The 15,811-nt window shown below is 40.1% G+C and overlaps 6 protein-coding genes across 6 annotated transcripts; 2 read left to right on the top strand and 4 right to left on the bottom strand.

Annotated features, from left to right (window-relative positions):
- Positions 1-245: 245 nt before the first annotated feature.
- On the bottom strand, positions 246-2,345 carry LOC132563221 (uncharacterized). Its single transcript, XM_060227974.1, has one exon. It carries the CDS (start codon positions 2,343-2,345, stop codon positions 246-248), a length of 2,100 nt encoding a protein of 699 aa, XP_060083957.1.
- A 316-nt stretch (positions 2,346-2,661) lies between these two features.
- On the top strand, positions 2,662-3,813 carry LOC132563219 (uncharacterized). The gene has a single exon (XM_060227973.1). The coding sequence runs from the start codon at positions 2,662-2,664 to the stop codon at positions 3,811-3,813; it is 1,152 nt and encodes a 383-aa protein (XP_060083956.1).
- On the top strand, positions 3,810-5,520 carry LOC132563218 (alkyldihydroxyacetonephosphate synthase, peroxisomal-like). The gene is made up of 2 exons (XM_060227972.1): positions 3,810-5,228; positions 5,500-5,520. Exons 1-2 carry the CDS (start codon positions 3,810-3,812, stop codon positions 5,518-5,520), a joined length of 1,440 nt encoding a protein of 479 aa, XP_060083955.1.
- Positions 5,521-5,799: 279 nt separating this feature from the next.
- On the bottom strand, positions 5,800-7,059 carry LOC132563217 (3-oxoacyl-[acyl-carrier-protein] synthase 2-like). The gene has a single exon (XM_060227971.1). The coding sequence runs from the start codon at positions 7,057-7,059 to the stop codon at positions 5,800-5,802; it is 1,260 nt and encodes a 419-aa protein (XP_060083954.1).
- Positions 7,060-7,071: 12 nt separating this feature from the next.
- Positions 7,072-7,812, bottom strand: LOC132563216 (estradiol 17-beta-dehydrogenase 8-like). Its single transcript, XM_060227970.1, has one exon. The coding sequence runs from the start codon at positions 7,810-7,812 to the stop codon at positions 7,072-7,074; it is 741 nt and encodes a 246-aa protein (XP_060083953.1).
- A 5,914-nt stretch (positions 7,813-13,726) lies between these two features.
- Positions 13,727-14,980, bottom strand: LOC132563215 (protein TabA-like). Its single transcript, XM_060227969.1, has one exon. The coding sequence runs from the start codon at positions 14,978-14,980 to the stop codon at positions 13,727-13,729; it is 1,254 nt and encodes a 417-aa protein (XP_060083952.1).
- Positions 14,981-15,811: the final 831 nt, after the last annotated feature.

Raw genomic sequence — 15,811 nt, 5'->3', positions numbered from 1 at the left:
CATATGAAATATATGTACCGCTGCTTCCTCTCAGATCTGACGGGGTTAGATATATGCTATGAATAGCACACCGAACATCACTGTTGAAGGGTCCACGGAGAGAGAGGGATTCGAACCCTCGGTACTTTCTCAAGTACACACGCTCTCCAAGCGTGCCCCTTAAACCACTCGGTCACCTCTCCACTCTACTATAAGTATACATAATTTCTTCAAATCAGTAAAGATTTTTATTATCCTAGCCCCTGCTATGCAGAACTCAGTGTATTTTTTATCATATTAAGAGCCGAACCCTGCTTAAACCATTCTGTTTGAGTTGCGTTTAATGTGTGTGTTACTTCAAAAGAGTGTGTACTTCCATTGTCATGGTGCAATACAAGTTCTAGTCGAGATTGAGGAAGCAGTTCTGTTACACGAAGTACGTCAATACTATCTCTTTCTTGAATACGATCGTAGTCTGTTGGGTCAATAAACAACAAGGGGAGTATACCCTGCTTTTTGAGGTTTGTTTCATGGATGCGGGCAAAGGATTTTGCTAGTACAACTTTTACTCCCATAAAACGCGGCTCCAATGCTGCATGTTCTCGAGATGAGCCCTCTCCATAGTTTTCGTCTCCCACAATAATAAGGTTGCTCTTCTGTATCTTGTAGTGCTGTGCAACGAGTTCTATTTCCTGGTATGTGTGTGTAAAGGGGTTGTATATGTGGTTTGTTTTATCGTTAAAAGCGTTTACCGCTCCTATAAGCAGGTTTTTAGATATATTTTCAAGATGACCACGATAGCGTAGCCATGGGCCAGCCATAGAAATATGATCAGTGGTACATTTTCCTTTTGCTTTTATAAGTAGATAGAGCTGTGTGAAATTTTTTTGTGTCCATGCTTCGAAGGGTTGTAATTCTTGTAGTCTTTCAGAGTCGGGAGAAATGGATACAATATGTTTTTTCCGTGCTATCTCATCTTCGTTTGCTGTAATAAGCCCCTTAGGTTTACTGCCAAAGATGGTATGTAGGAGTTCTCTAGGCGCAGGGGGCGCTGCATCAGGCGGGCTTAATTGTACAGGTTCCTTGTCGCTGTTTATAAGACTGTCTTTCATGGGATTAAAGAGTAGAGAACCAGACAATGCCATAGCAGTTACAATTTCTGGTGAACTTACAAAGGAATGTGTATTGGGGTTACCATCAGCCCGCTTCGCAAAGTTTCTATTAAATGAATTGATAATGGAATTTGTATCATTTTCATTAATGTCACTGCGCTTCCATTGCCCAATGCAGGGACCACAGGCGTTTGCTAGTACATGGGTGCCAAACTGCTCAAACAGCGTAAGATAGCCATTGTGCTTTATGATCTGATAGATGTTTTCAGAGCCGGGAGAGAGCCATAGTGGTGTCCGAAGAGCTAATTTTTTCTTCTTTGCTTGGGTAAGGAGAGAGTACACTCTGCTTAAATCCTCATAGGAAGAGTTGGTGCAGGACCCAATGAGTGCAGCACTTATGTGTTCTGGATACTTCTCTGCTTGAATAAATCGTGCAAAATCAGAAAGAGGGGTGGCTCTATCTGGCGAATATGGCCCATTGATATAGGGTTCTAGCGTGCTAAGGTCTATGTTAATTACTTTATCGTAGTAGTAATGAGGGTTCTGTAGCACTTCGTCGTCTGCTTTACATATCTCAGCATGCTTAACCGCTATGTCAGCAACATGTTTTCTTTCGGTAAGTGTAATGTATTCTAGGATATTGTCATCCATAGGGAATATAGATGTAGTAGCTCCTACTTCCGCCCCCATATTGCCTATCGTTGCTCTTCCTGTACAGGACAGTGAATGGACACCCTCTCCAAAATACTCTATGATATACCCCGTGCCCCCCTTTACAGTAAGCTCTCCAGCTAATTTTAATATGATGTCTTTCGGCGAGCACCATGGAGAGACAGTGCCCTTTAAGTGTACCCCTATTATTTTTGGCATAAGTAGTTCCCAGGGCATACCCACAAGTGCATCGACTGCATCTGCACCACCCACCCCCACAGCTATGGAACAGATACCACCAGCATTGGGAGTGTGCGAGTCGGTACCAATAATCATCATACCAGGAATGGCATAGTTTTCTAAGGTTACCTGATGAATAATACCAGCGCCCGGTTCCCAAAAGTCTAAGCCGTATTTTCTACACGCACTGAGAAGAAAATCGTATATCTCCTTGTTCTGTGTTTTTGCATTGCTAAGGTCTAGCAACGCATTTCTTTTCGCAAGAATAAGATGGTCGCAGTGCACGCTAGCAGGAAGGGTGATGGTAGAGAGTTTTGATTGCATAAACTGCAGTAATGCCATCTGAGCTGTAGCGTCTTGCATTATTACTCTGTCTGGACGAAAATACATGTGGTCCTTACCCCGAACTACAGCATTGTAGTTTATTTCAGAAAAGGGGTGTGTAAAGAGTATTTTTTCAGAAAGAGTAAGAGGTTTTTTGAACTCTGCCCTCAGTTTTTTGTATTTCATTTGCAATTTTGCATAAAAATCGCGTGCATATTCCTGTGATATTACCATACGTATATTGTAATAGATACGCGCATTAATCAGTAAACGAAAATATACTATAATACATATATAGAAGTAATATGAGAAGTAATACACAGCGTAACGATATAAGCAAAATGGAGTATGATGTATGAATAGGCGAAAACCCCCGCGGGGGTGGAAAGCAGAGGATAGAGAAAGAAGAGTACAGTGGTTAAAGGAAAGCACTGGAGTAGATTACTCTAAAAATCTCTTTGATCCAGAAGAAGAGCTAGAGGGGATTATAGAACAGCATATTGGGTATACCTCTATACCAACAGCTGTAGCATCACCACTGGTGGTACATGGCGATTATGCGAATGGGGAGTTCAAACTACCAGTATGCACAGTTGAAGGCGCGCTTGTGTACTCTCTTACGCGAGGTATGCTTGCAACCTCTGTAATGGGTATTAATACATACTATATTTCCCAGCATCTTAGCAGAGCACCGGCATTCTTCTTCGAGGACATGGAGGTCACAAGGAAGTTCTGTGACTTTGTAGATGCACATTATGAAGAAATAAAAAAAAGCGCAGAAGCTACCTCTTCATATGCTAAGCTTATTGAGATAAAAAAAATAATATTCTACCGCAGTGTAGTTCTCGAATTGTTTTTTACAACAGGGGATGCAGCAGGTCAGAATATGGTAACCATTGCTGCAAAAGGTGTAATGGACTACGTGACCAAGCACTTTGATGTAAGGGAATGCTTTGTAGAGTCTGGGTTAAACAGCGACAAAAAAGCAAGTTATCGCTCGCTACTACATGGAAGGGGACATTTTGTTATTGCACGTTCTGTAATAAAAGAAGAAACAATAGTACGACTACTTAACGCCACAAGCAAAAAACTTGTACAATCCTTTCAACGTATGGCATCTTTTAATGCTCTTACGGGTCTTTTTGGGGTGCAGTTGCATTTTTCAAACACTTTAGCTGCAATATATTTAGCTATGGGTCAGGATGTAGCATGCACAGCAGAGAATGCACTTGGCACACTCTTTATAGGAGAAGCACAGGACTGCGAGGGGGCAGAAATTATTGTACGCCTACCATCTCTTACGGTAGGTACGGTAGGGGGAGGTACCCGGCTGCTGTCTCAGAAACGAAATCTACGGGTCATAGGATGTGACAGTGGGGAGAATTCAAGTAAGAAACTAGCAGAGATTATAGCCGCAACAACACTGTGCTTAGAACTTTCCTTGTTTTGCGCAGTGATAGACGATACATTTTCAGATGCGCATAAGCGATACGGGAGAAAACAATGAAAGATAAAGCATTCAAAGAAAAATCACTACAAAGAGAAGATGTAATCTTTCCTCATGTAAAAGCAGAACATAGATGGGGTTACAAAGATACTAAGTTTATTCTTAAGGATAACGGCAAGGTAACCGTAAGTGGTTCGCGCTATCCTGTGTCAGGCTATGAGATGGCACGGCTTATACCCTTTGCGAATGAAGTATTGCAACATCCATTTTCTGATATAAAAAGACCAGAAATGGAGGTGCAGCTCCCCCCACCAAAAAGAAACAAGCTTTTTGTATCTGAGCTGCAGAAAGAGCATAAGAATCGCCTAAGCTTTGAAGATAAGGAAAGGCTTATTCATAGTCATGGGCAAACTACTGCCGATGAAGTAATGAAGGTGCTGTACTGCGGTGGTATGGAAAGGTATGCTGATGCGGTGTTTTATTGCATTGAGGAGGAAGAGGTATTTTCTATTGTAACACTAGCACAGAAGTACAATGTATGCCTTGTTCCCTACGGAGGAGGTACGAGCGTGTCTTCTTCTCTTACTCTTCCAACAAATGAAAAACGTATGATAGTCGTTGTAGACACTTCTAGGCTTACAAAAATACTCTCGCTAGATACCAATAACCATTATGTAACAGTCCAGTCAGGTATTACGGGAGAAACACTAGAGCAATTTCTTAAGAAAAGCGGATACACAACCGGTCATGAACCTGATAGTATAGAATTTTCCACTGTAGGAGGGTGGATTGCTACTAATGCAAGCGGTATGAAAAAAAATAGATATGGAAATATAGAAGATATAGTAGATAGATTTACTATGGTTACCCCAAAAGGAATTATTGAATCTCAGCATATGTTTCCAAGAACCTCATCAGGCATGCAAATATCCCGTTTACTGTTTGGTAGCGAAGGAAATGTAGGGATAATAACAAGAGCAACGTTAAAAATTCGCAAAGTCCCAAAACAACAAGGATACGAGTCTATTATTTTTAAGGACTTTTCCACTGGCATACAATTTCTAAAAGACATGAAAGATCTTCAGACGTACCCCGCAAGCATACGATTGATGGACAATATACAGTTTCGCTTTGGGCAGGCACTTAAGGCAGAAGCAGGTTTTTTGAAAAAGATAGTTCGTGCGTTGCAGATTTTTATACTTAAGGTACTTAAGCGATTTAATCTCAAGAAAATGTCTGCAGCAACTATTGTGTTTGAAGGAACAAAAGAAGAGGTAGTACACCAGAAAACGATGATGAAGAAGTTAGCGAAGAAGTACAATGGTGTGTTTGGTGGGGGTTCAAACGGTAAACTCGGCTACGCACTTACATACGCTATTGCATATATACGTGATTTCTTTCTAGATTATTATATTCTTGGGGAAACATATGAAACCACAGTGCTGTGGAATGATATAGAGAAAGTCTGTGATGCAGTAAAGCGAAAAGCACAAGATTTGCATACAAGAAATAGGTTCCCCGGCATTTCTTTTGTTGCTACAAGAATTACGCAGATTTATCCTACAGGTGTGTGCATTTACTTTACGCATGGACTTAATTTTTCTCATGTAAAAAATCCAGAGAATAAATTTTCTCTATTAGAAAAAACTATCCGCCAGGAGATATTGAATGCTGGTGGATCCATTAGCCACCATCACGGCATCGGAAAGTTAAGGGCAGACTTCGTTGATTCTGTATACGATTCAGTTACAAAAGAAGCACTTATAGCGGTAAAAACTAAACTAGATCCAAGCAATATTTTTGCTGTTCGGAATAATATATTCTTTACCCACGAAGTAAAGCCAATAAGACCAGCAAGTACTTCAAATAGCAAAACAAGCAGTAAAACAAAAAACACAACGGTAAAGAAAACACAAAGACAAAGAAAATAAAAGCTACAAACACCAAAGAGTATAAAATAAAAGTAAATAAAAGAGTATAGTTGTTGGTCAGTGAGTAGCTATGGCCAGCTCCAGCTACTATGCAATGTTCTTTCTATAAACAAGGCTACTGCTGGTAGCTCTTAAAGATAAGCACACTATTATGTCCTCCAAACCCTAAAGTATTAGACATGGCGTATTCCACCTTGTGTGCTATACCTTTATGTGGAATGTAGTCCAAGTCGCAGTCTGTATCTGGAGTATCTAAATTGATAGTAGGGGGGAGGAATTGCTTTTCTATTGCTTTAATGCACGCTATTGCTTCAATAGCCCCTGTTGCACCTACACAGTGCCCTGTCATAGATTTAGTAGAGCTTATCTTTACTGTATAAGCATATTCCTTAAATACTTTTTTGATTGCCTGTGTTTCAAGGGGGTCGTTTGTGGGTGTTGAAGTGCCGTGTGCGTTTATGTAATCGATGGCAGACGGGTCTATTGCAGCTTGCTCGAGCGCGCAATGCATAGCACGTACTATTCCATGTGCATCAGGATCGGGGGCTGTGTAGTGGTATCCGTCGTTTGTGTTTGCAAAACCAACGAGCTCAGCAAGTATGGGGGCGTTTCTTTGTTCTGCATGTTCTAGTGATTCCAATGCTATAACCGCAGCTCCTTCCGACATGACAAAGCCGTCTCTATCTTTGTCAAAGGGACGTGAAGCCTTCGTGGGATCGTGGCTCCATTTTGTGCTTAAGGCATGGAGTACATTAAAACTAGAGACACCAAAGCCAGTAAGCGATGTTTCTGCACCTCCTGCTAACATAAAATCTGCCTCATCTAGTAATATATGCCGTGCAGCTGCTGCTATTGCATCTGAGCTAGAGGAACAAGCTGTGTTTACAGAGTAGTTAATGCCATTTAAGTAAGGAAAATGTAATGCGATATTAGAATTCGTGGAATTTGGTATAATTTTCGATATGGTCATAACAGGGATGCTTTTCCACCCCCTGTCTTTGTACGCAATTACTCCGTTGTTGTAGCTTTCCATCCCACCAATACCAACACCCATAACGCAACCGCATCTGTATCTTTTAGATTGATTGAGTTTCATACAGCTGGATTCCACGCATTCAATAGCTGCCTTTGTGGTATAGATAGATAGCTTGTCCATTTTTCGCAAGAGTTTTTTTTCTAGGAATGTTTCAGGTTGAAGGTTTTTCACTACCCCCCCATATTTGGTAGGGTTGTCGCTTAGTTCTGAAAGCAGGGGTTCAGGTAATGTATCTATACCACTTCTTCCATTGCTAAGAGAGTTCCATAGTTCTGGCACAGAGTTTCCAGAGGGACACACTGCACCAAGCCCCGTGATTACAAGCCGTTTTCTTTTCATGGTTAATTCCCCCTACATACCACCCGACACTACAAGTACTTCACCTGTAATATAACGCGACATATCCGAGCAAAGAAACACGCAAGGATCTGCAATATCTTCTGCTTCCCCAATTCTTACAAGAGGGATGAGCTCCTGTAGTTTTTCCTTATATGTGTCATGTATTTTATCTGTCATTTCAGTTTTAATATATCCAGGTGCTATTGCATTTACGCGTACTCCGCGCTTAGCTGTTTCGCGGGCTAGACTCTTTGTAAAACCAATAACACCAGCCTTAGAGGCACAGTAGTTTGATTGCCCCGCATTGCCGTGTATTGCTACTACTGAGCTTATATTTACTATTACTCCCCTCCGTTGCTTTAGCATAATCTGTGTTGCAGACTTACTTGCGATAAAAACACTTTTTAGGTTTGTATTTATTACTGAGTCCCAGTCTTCGAGGCTAAGACCAATAATAAGCTTATCTTTTGTTATTCCTGCGTTGTTTACAAGTATGTCTAACGATCCTGATTTAGTACTAAAGTCTGCAATGGAATTTTGTAAGGCCTTCTCATCATCGACGCTTCCTTGATAGTGGTAGACAGAGGATTGATATTGCTCTGCTGTTTCTAAAAGCACAGCGTGTTCTGGGCTTTCTGTCCTTGAAAAATAAGCAAGAGAACGCAGTCCATGTTCGAGAAAGCGTTTGCATATTCCTAAACCTATGCCCTTCGAACCTCCAGTAATAAATGCATGTTTGTCTTTTAGCAACATTGTTCTTCCTTTTATACAGCTATATATAATTATATCAAAAAATAATCAATTACTGTTATTGTTTTGTATCCACTCATGAATTTTTTCGTATGAATCTAGCGAGATGCTGTCTGGGATATGTAGGTCTGTTTTATCACGCTTCCACTGCTTCCATAAACCACTTAGTACCCCGCCAGGACCTACTTCGAATACCTGCGTTGGATGTTCTTGTTCCCACACTGCATTTTCTTCTTGTATCCATTGTACTGGTTGTACTATTTGATCGAGGAAGAGAGATTTTAATGTCCTCCCAGACACTACCTTATCGGCTGTTACATTTGAATATATGGGGATGCTTGGGTCTCTAAACTCAATGTTTTTTATGCTTGCTTCAAAGATAGTGCGTGCTTCTTGCATGAAGGAGCTGTGGAACGCACCACCTACTTTAAGAGGAATGGCTTTTCTTGCCCCCTTCTGTAGTAGAAATTGTGAAGCATCCTCTCGTGCTTTTTGTGTACCACTTAACACACCCTGCGTGGGACTATTATACATGGAAAGATATACATGAGTGTCACCCCATTCATGTAGTAGTGTTTCTATTGTGTGCGGATGCATGCCCACAATAGCAGTCATGCCTAAGCGTGGTTCTCCACCTTCTTCTTTTGCTAATTTTCTCTCTGCTTCCCTGCTACAACTTTCCATAATCTTACTTCTCTGCAGCACCATAGAAAACAACTCTTCTTCTCCTGTTACACCTGCAAGAGCTAAGGCCGAGTATTCTCCTAAGCTAAAACCAGCGAGTGAGGTTGCCTCAATGCCCATGTCTTTTATAACTAATGCTGTGGCTATGTTTACAGCGGTAATGGCTATCTGTGTGTTTTCTGTTTTTTGTAGCTCTTCTTCAGAGGATTCAAACAGGAGCTTTGTAATGTCTTGCTGTATGATGTCAGAGCAACGAGAGAAGAAATGTTGCACTGTGGTGGAATGCTCATATAACGATAATCCTATACCCTGTTTCTGTGCACCTTGTCCTGGAAAAAGAAAAACAGTACTCATACTAAGTTCTATCTACGTATTTTTATTATAGTATATATGTATGATATCTGCATAGAGTAGTTTCTATGAGTATTTTACTAGTATACTATAGCGTCCACAGAGACTTCATTGCTATCTTGGGCTATGCGAATAAATATTTTATTTGGAAGACAGGCTAACCACTGCCCCGCCTGTGATATGGGGCTAGAATGCACGCATATTTTTAATGGTCCTGGCGAATCTTTTACCGCTACCATTGCATCTTTAATGCTTACATGGGTTGTGCCTATGGGGCCGTCTAAGTGTAGCTCGTGTACAGCTTCCAGTTGGTAGATATATACATCTTGCGATGTAGTTATTTCTACATATGCAGCACCCGACCCTCTGTGTAAGACAAGGATAAGTGCGATTACTATAATAATGACGTACACAGCACATGCTACATAATCTAACATCTTGGAATAACGTAACACTGTCTTTGGCGTGGGGATAAAGGAGAGAAGCTTCCATAGTTTTTGTAGATTTTTATTCATTTTTCTGTATCACTTGTATCAAGTATTTTTTCTAGTTTTTCAATAAGTATTTTTTTTTCACTTTTGCGCAATGTCTTGTTTTCTTGTATGTTTTGTATGGCAGAGGGTAGGCTTACTGCATTAGCTTCGATGAGCTCCTGTATAATTTTTGTTTCATGAGAATGTAGGTGTAGCGTACTTAGTACAAAATCCTTAAATGCCTGAGAGGCTATAGGGCATATCTTCTCTACGATTTCAAACATACAGCGCGCGTATTCTTGTATTTCGTATTGGGCATGGGGGTGAAGGCGTAGTTGAAGAAAGTGAAAGAGATTGTGTAGGTCTATTTGCCAGTGGCACTCTGTGTACATAGCGAGTGGAAGCACTATACGTGCCAATTCTCTTGCGACCCCCATGGCTAATAAGGCTTGGTAGTTTGCATAGGCGTTTTGATACTGCTGTGTAAGTATTGCACACGCTTGTTCTTGTTGAGTAGCTTCTAATGGTGTGCTAGAGCGTCCTTGCTTTGTGTTTGTGCCTTGACCGGCAATAACTTTCTGTTCGGGGATGTAGAACTCGTCTTTCATGATACTGTATCTTGCAGATATTTCATTTAATCGTGCTGTTCTATGTCTTAGTACCTGGCGTGCTATAAACAGTGGCATTTTTAGGTGAAAGGTAAATACTACATGCTCGAAGGGCGAGGTGTGTGCGTTTTGAAGTAGATAGCGAATGAGCGCTTCATCCTTCCTGTTTTTCTTTGTTCCATCGCCGTATGAAACCCGTGCGGCGTTTACAATGCTGGTATCGTTGCCCATAGAGTTAATAAGGCGCACAAAACCACAGTTAAGTACTTGCTTTGTTGTGTTATGTTCTATATTTTTCTGCATATAATTCGCTCCATGTTTGAGTAAAAAGTGTCTTGCAATATTTTAATGCGAGTGAATATGTTTCTGTATTGTGTATAGTAAAGATGGTTTTGCACACTTCTGCTTCTTTACTTGCGTGCTCTTGTGTGGGTCCCAGCGCCACAATGACGATGGGGTAGGGAAACGCGTGTATGGCAGAGACCTCTGCTTGTAGTATTTGCTGTATTTCAGTGTCAGAAACAGTATTTGCTAATATACTAAGATTTTTCTGAGGGTATGGGTACACTAGTTTTGTATTCAATTCGCGGGCTAGTGTTATGGCGTAGTCTGTGTTTCCATATACTCCAATAAGAATACGTGCGTATTCTTGCACTGGGGGGATAAGGTACTGCCAGTGCGTAAGAGGCGCCTTACGTATTTCTGACGCTGAAATACGTATATTATTTCTTTCAAAATCCAAAGGAATAAACTTTGCTCCCAAGCACTCTGCAAAGTGCCACCCATACTCCTCTGATGCAAAGAAGTAGTCTATGTCCTTCTGTATTATTGTTTGTATTTCCTTTGCCCATATCTGGGGTGCCTTTGGGTTGTCTTTGTGGGCGTGGGGTATTTCTTTTGTAATGTGATATATTTGCTCTGTAGGGTATTGTTCTTGTAGCCATTGATATCGCAACATCCCGCTAATGGGCTCCTCTTGTTTAGAGCAGAGGCAGATATGTATTTCGTAGCACATAGAACGAGCGAAATCTATAAGATAGCTATGCCCTCTATGTGGAGGAAGAAAACGACCGAGTACTAAACCTTGCATCAGTATACTTTGAGATTACTGATAGAAGCGACTTGTATCATTATACTTACCTTTGAAGTAAAGTGATCTCCATTATCTGCAAAAAACGGTTGACTTTCAAGCAGTACATTTCCTGTAATTTTATCTGTTGCTTCTGTAATACTGTTTTTTAGCCTATTACGTATCGCGCTTTGTATGGCGTCGTATAAAGCCAGCGTTTTGCTATTCTCCTGATCCCTCTTGAGAGAAAATCCATCTCCCATGCTGTGTACGATGGTACTGTCCTCTTCCCATGCCCGAAGTCTTTGTACTTGGTCGGGACGAAGGTTGTAGCGGTAGAAAATGTAAAAAGCACCTGCATAATTACTACGTTCTAGCTCGATAATGCTACTATCGTTATCGCTTATGCGAGCGACAGCCTCGAGCCCCCACTCTTCCTCTACCCCCCTGCTTTGCTTTTCTGGTGTATAGCTAAAGCGGTATCCATAAATCGATGCATTTATAATTTCCAATGCAGTTTTGCGTATTTCTGGTTCTAGTGAAGCAAATATGTTTTCCTTTCTTATATTCGCTATGCTTTCTATAGTGTTGCTAGAGTCAAAATTCAATTCAGGATATGCCCAACTTTCTACAACTAGTATTTTTGATGCAAACCAGTTAGTGCCGAGCAAAAGAAGGCAAATACTAATACTATAGTATAATGTGTTTACTAGCGACTGTTGCTTCATTGAAAGAGTCGTTTGAAGGGGTTTTTTTTATGCCTTACAAGCATATATACCCATGCAATAGCGAGCCCAAAAAGATGAGTGAGATATGCTACATTTGAATAAAGACCACCACGCAAGGAAAGAATTTGTATTCCAATGTAGATAAGTATAAGAACTTTTGCTGTAATAGGGAAGATACCAAAGATGTACATGCGAGCGTTGGGGTAAAGCACAGAGAATACAAGCAGTACAGCATATATAGCCCCCGATGCCCCAATAAGCATAACGTTCACCGAACCTGTTATAAAAAAAGCAATAAGTGAGAGTAACCCTGAGAGTATGCCAGAACCAAGGTAAAGCACAAGAAATTCATCACTTCCCCACTGTCGTTCTATAATTGTACCAAAGAAATAAAGGCCTAACATATTAAAAAGTATATGAGAAAACCCGGTATGTGTAAACATATAGCTTAGTGGAGTCCAGAGAAAGAAATAACTTATAAACAACCTTGGGTTTATGGCTAAAAAGCCAATAATATGTGGGAAGAGCTGCAACAGAATAAATAGTACTATGTTTATAATAATAAGCACAATGACTGCACTCCTTCTGTAGAGTTTGTATGGAAGAGGGGTTAGTATGTACTTTAAGAAATAATTCATTGTTCTTTCTCTCCGTTAAGACGTTCTGATAGCACAGCAAGTACTTGCTTAGGATCTATATTGTTCCCAGCAAAGTAGACCCACATATGATAGAAGAGATCCGCTGCCTCATTGCAGATTTCTTCTTCGTTCTCGGCAAGCAAGAGCTCAATAAGCTCCTCTCCTAATTTTTTCTTTATTTTCCCCATTCCTTTAGAGTAAAGATACGTGGTATAAGAGCCATCAGGCATGTTTTTTTTTCCGTTCTTGTATAAGGGTGTGTAGTGTATTCAATACATCGTAGGATGCCCTACAAGAAGCAACGTCTTGCTGGTCTTTGTGTGTTGTGGGTATTATGGGAGTCTGCGCTGTGCTTGCGTGTATCCTTGCTTGAGCTTCGTACCATGTGTCTTTTTTGTATATGGTATGTAGTTGTGTTTCTGGATGATGTGGGATAACCTTTTTTGTGCTTGGGTGCACAATCCAGCATATGCCGGTTTCAATAGATTTATCTACTGCTTTTTTGTTTACAGTAAGAACCATAAGTATTGTGTGTTCATGTTTGATGATAAGAGGAAAGTTGTCGCTGTTTTTTTCTATCATAGTAGTTTCTATCATAGCAATACGGAAGTTGATATATCCCGGGAATATTTTTTCAGCAATGCTTGTATATCTATTTTTGCCTCGTAAATTGCTTTTCCTATAATAATACCTGCTATGTTGCTGTGTCCTTGCTCCACAAGTTCTTCTATATGTGATTCTTCTCCAAGGCCACCCGCAATAACCAGCGAGTGCTTTGATTGTGTTGCTATATGGTTTGCTAACGGTATGTTTATGCCTGTTAACATGCCATCGTTAGATACGTCTGTAAAATTTACTGTCTTAAATGTACTGTTGTTTATCATATGTAGATAGTCTTTGTAGTTTATGTCTTTTTCTTCCTTCCACCCAGCGAGCTGTAGTTTTTCATCTCGTAGGTCAAGTGAGGCTACGAATATGTTGCCAAAGTGACGAATCCAAGACAGTGCTTCAAAATAGTCTTTTATGAGTATTGTACCCAGTACCATTCTCTGTACACCTATGTTACTTAGTTGCTGCACGTCAGTGTTATGTCTAATACCCCCACCAACTTCGACAATGCAATGAGGTACCGCATTGCATATTCTTTCTATTACATCTCTGTTATTTCCGTTGTTTATACTAGCGTCTAGGTCTACTACGTGTATCATCTTTGCTCCATAGTCGTAGTATTTTTGCGCCATGTCCACAGGGTCTTCATCATATTCTACCTTAGATGAGAAGTGCCCTCTTACTAAACGAACGCAGCGTCCATTGCTAATGTCAATGGCAGGAATAATTAGTATATTGTTCATATGTGTTCTCCTGCTTAGAATATACTTGTGCGTAAATAGTCTTCTACTGTTTCTGCTCTTCGTATAAGTTCATGTTGCATATCTTCGTGTATAAGCACCTCTGCGCAACGAAGCTTTCCGTTATAATTAAACCCCATAGCATGACCATGTGCCCCTACGTCGTGTATTATTACTATGTCTCCTACTTCAATAGTTGGCAACGCCCTATCTATGGCAAATTTATCATTGTTTTCGCATAAGCCTCCCACAACATCATAGGTTTTGTCTTTAGGAAGCTCTTCTTTTTCTAGCACAGTTATTTCGTGATATGCTCCGTACATGCCTGGGCGCATAAGCTGAGACATGCATGCATCTAAGCCCACGTAGTCTTTATATATAGCTTTTTTGTGCAGCACAGTACTTAGCAGGTATCCATAAGGGCCGGTGATAACCCTACCGTTTTCCATGTAGATTGCTGGGTTGAGCCCAGCTGGGCTTAGTTGTTCTTTGTATGCTTTTTGTGTGCCTTGAGAGATGATGTTGTAGTCTACTTTTTCTTGTCCAGGCATATAAGGTATACCTATGCCGCCCCCCAAGTTTATGATGTCTATATTTACATTGAGTTTCTTTTGTATTTCTACGGCTACACTAAAAAGTAGTTTCGCATTTTCAACAAAATAGTAAGGGTTTAGTTCGTTGGATGCTACCATAGTGTGTAGTCCAAACTTCTGCACGCCTATTGTTTGTGCTTTTTGAAATGCAGGGAAGAGCTGTTCGTAAGTAAGCCCGTATTTTGCTTCTTCGGGTTTTCCTATAAATACATTCCCTTCTTTAAGAGGTCCAGGATTAAAACGAAAGCTGAGTGTCTTGGGGAATTCTTTATCCTTTGCTGTATCAATGAGAAAATCTAGCAGGCTTATGTCATCTAAATTAATAATAGCTTCTAACTCAAGAGCTTTTTTCATGTCTTTGCGAGGGGTATTATTAGAGCTAAAAAAGAGGGCGTCGCCCTTGAAACCCAATTTCTCGACGAGGGTAAGTTCTGCATAGGAGCTGCAATCCATGTTCATTCCAATGCTGTGTAGGTGAGAAAGCAGTTTTGCTGTTGGCGTTGCCTTTACTGCAAAATAGTTCTTAAATTTCGTATGCCATGAAAAAGCATTGTATAATTCCTGGGCATTTTCTGTAATGTTTTTTTTGTCGTATATATACAATGGGCTACCATATGTATTGAGTAATTCTTTTATAAACGCACTTGAGTAAGGGATTGCTTTCTTAGGATTTTCCATCTGCCTTCTTATTCAGTATACTAGAATGAATATTTTTGTTCAATTGTTACTGTGTAGAGTGATACGTGCTAGCATATATTTACTGATAGTATAGGTTGTACACTTTTTATTCTGCAGCATATAATGACAGCGTAGCTTACAGTAAGCGCTACACAAGATCGCTAGCACTCACTAGTACTTGCACATGTGTAGCGAGATAGTATACGCAATACCTGTATTCCCATGTATTTTATAGAAAAATTAGTTACAACTTATTGCATGCAACAACGAAAGCAATTTAAGACAAGAAGCAAAAGGAAACACTTCTACCTTTGATGTATTAGTTATCTTAGATGTACACTGCATACTACTAGATAATACTTACAGTAACGAATAACACAGATACTACAAAGACCACAATAAGTAAGAAGAAATACATCATGCAACGCATAAGGAGTGTTCTGGCACACAAGATGCGTTTATAGAAGCAAGAGATACAGAAATTACAACATATGGTAACGAGATAGACCGTAACAATATAGATACCAGCAAGCATGTATAGATATCGAGGGTTATTTCAGAATAAGCATCATGTAATGGATTCTTTACGCAAATAAGATTGCTTACGGTAATGGATATAGAATAGTATGTTTAGAGTTTACATTTTTAATGTAATACAAGTAGAAGTATTTGGAGAGCAGACAATGTGACAAGCATAATGTACATATTTCAAGAAGCTCTCAAATGTAATAAGGAGCTTGAAGACTGAACGTAGGGAAAGAAAGAAAACGTACTACTATGTTTGACGGTTTCTATGTCAGCACTATAGCAAGTTGCTACATACACACAGAC

The sequence above is a fragment of the Ylistrum balloti genome, unplaced genomic scaffold, assembly GCF_031769215.1.
Source record: "Ylistrum balloti isolate Yb309-2 unplaced genomic scaffold, AGI_CSIRO_Ybal_v1 Utg371642, whole genome shotgun sequence".
NCBI classification, from domain to species: domain Eukaryota; kingdom Metazoa; phylum Mollusca; class Bivalvia; order Pectinida; family Pectinidae; genus Ylistrum; species Ylistrum balloti.
The sequence above is the reverse complement of the archived record's forward strand: the minus strand, read 5'-3'. Positions and strand labels throughout refer to the sequence as shown.

Excerpts from the sequence above, each read along its gene's own strand:
- LOC132563221 (XM_060227974.1), bottom strand. The coding sequence starts at position 2,345 with ATGCAAGACGCTACAGCTCAGATGGCATTACTGCAGTTTATGCAATCA.
- LOC132563219 (XM_060227973.1), top strand. The coding sequence starts at position 2,662 with ATGAATAGGCGAAAACCCCCGCGGGGGTGGAAAGCAGAGGATAGAGAA.
- LOC132563218 (XM_060227972.1), top strand. The coding sequence starts at position 3,810 with ATGAAAGATAAAGCATTCAAAGAAAAATCACTACAAAGAGAAGATGTA. Across the intron at positions 5,229-5,499 it reads TAGAGAAAGTCTGTGATGCA|TTACAAAAGAAGCACTTATA; the intron begins GTAAAGCGAAAA and ends TATACGATTCAG.
- LOC132563217 (XM_060227971.1), bottom strand. The coding sequence starts at position 7,059 with ATGAAAAGAAAACGGCTTGTAATCACGGGGCTTGGTGCAGTGTGTCCC.
- LOC132563216 (XM_060227970.1), bottom strand. The coding sequence starts at position 7,812 with ATGTTGCTAAAAGACAAACATGCATTTATTACTGGAGGTTCGAAGGGC.
- LOC132563215 (XM_060227969.1), bottom strand. The coding sequence starts at position 14,980 with ATGGAAAATCCTAAGAAAGCAATCCCTTACTCAAGTGCGTTTATAAAA.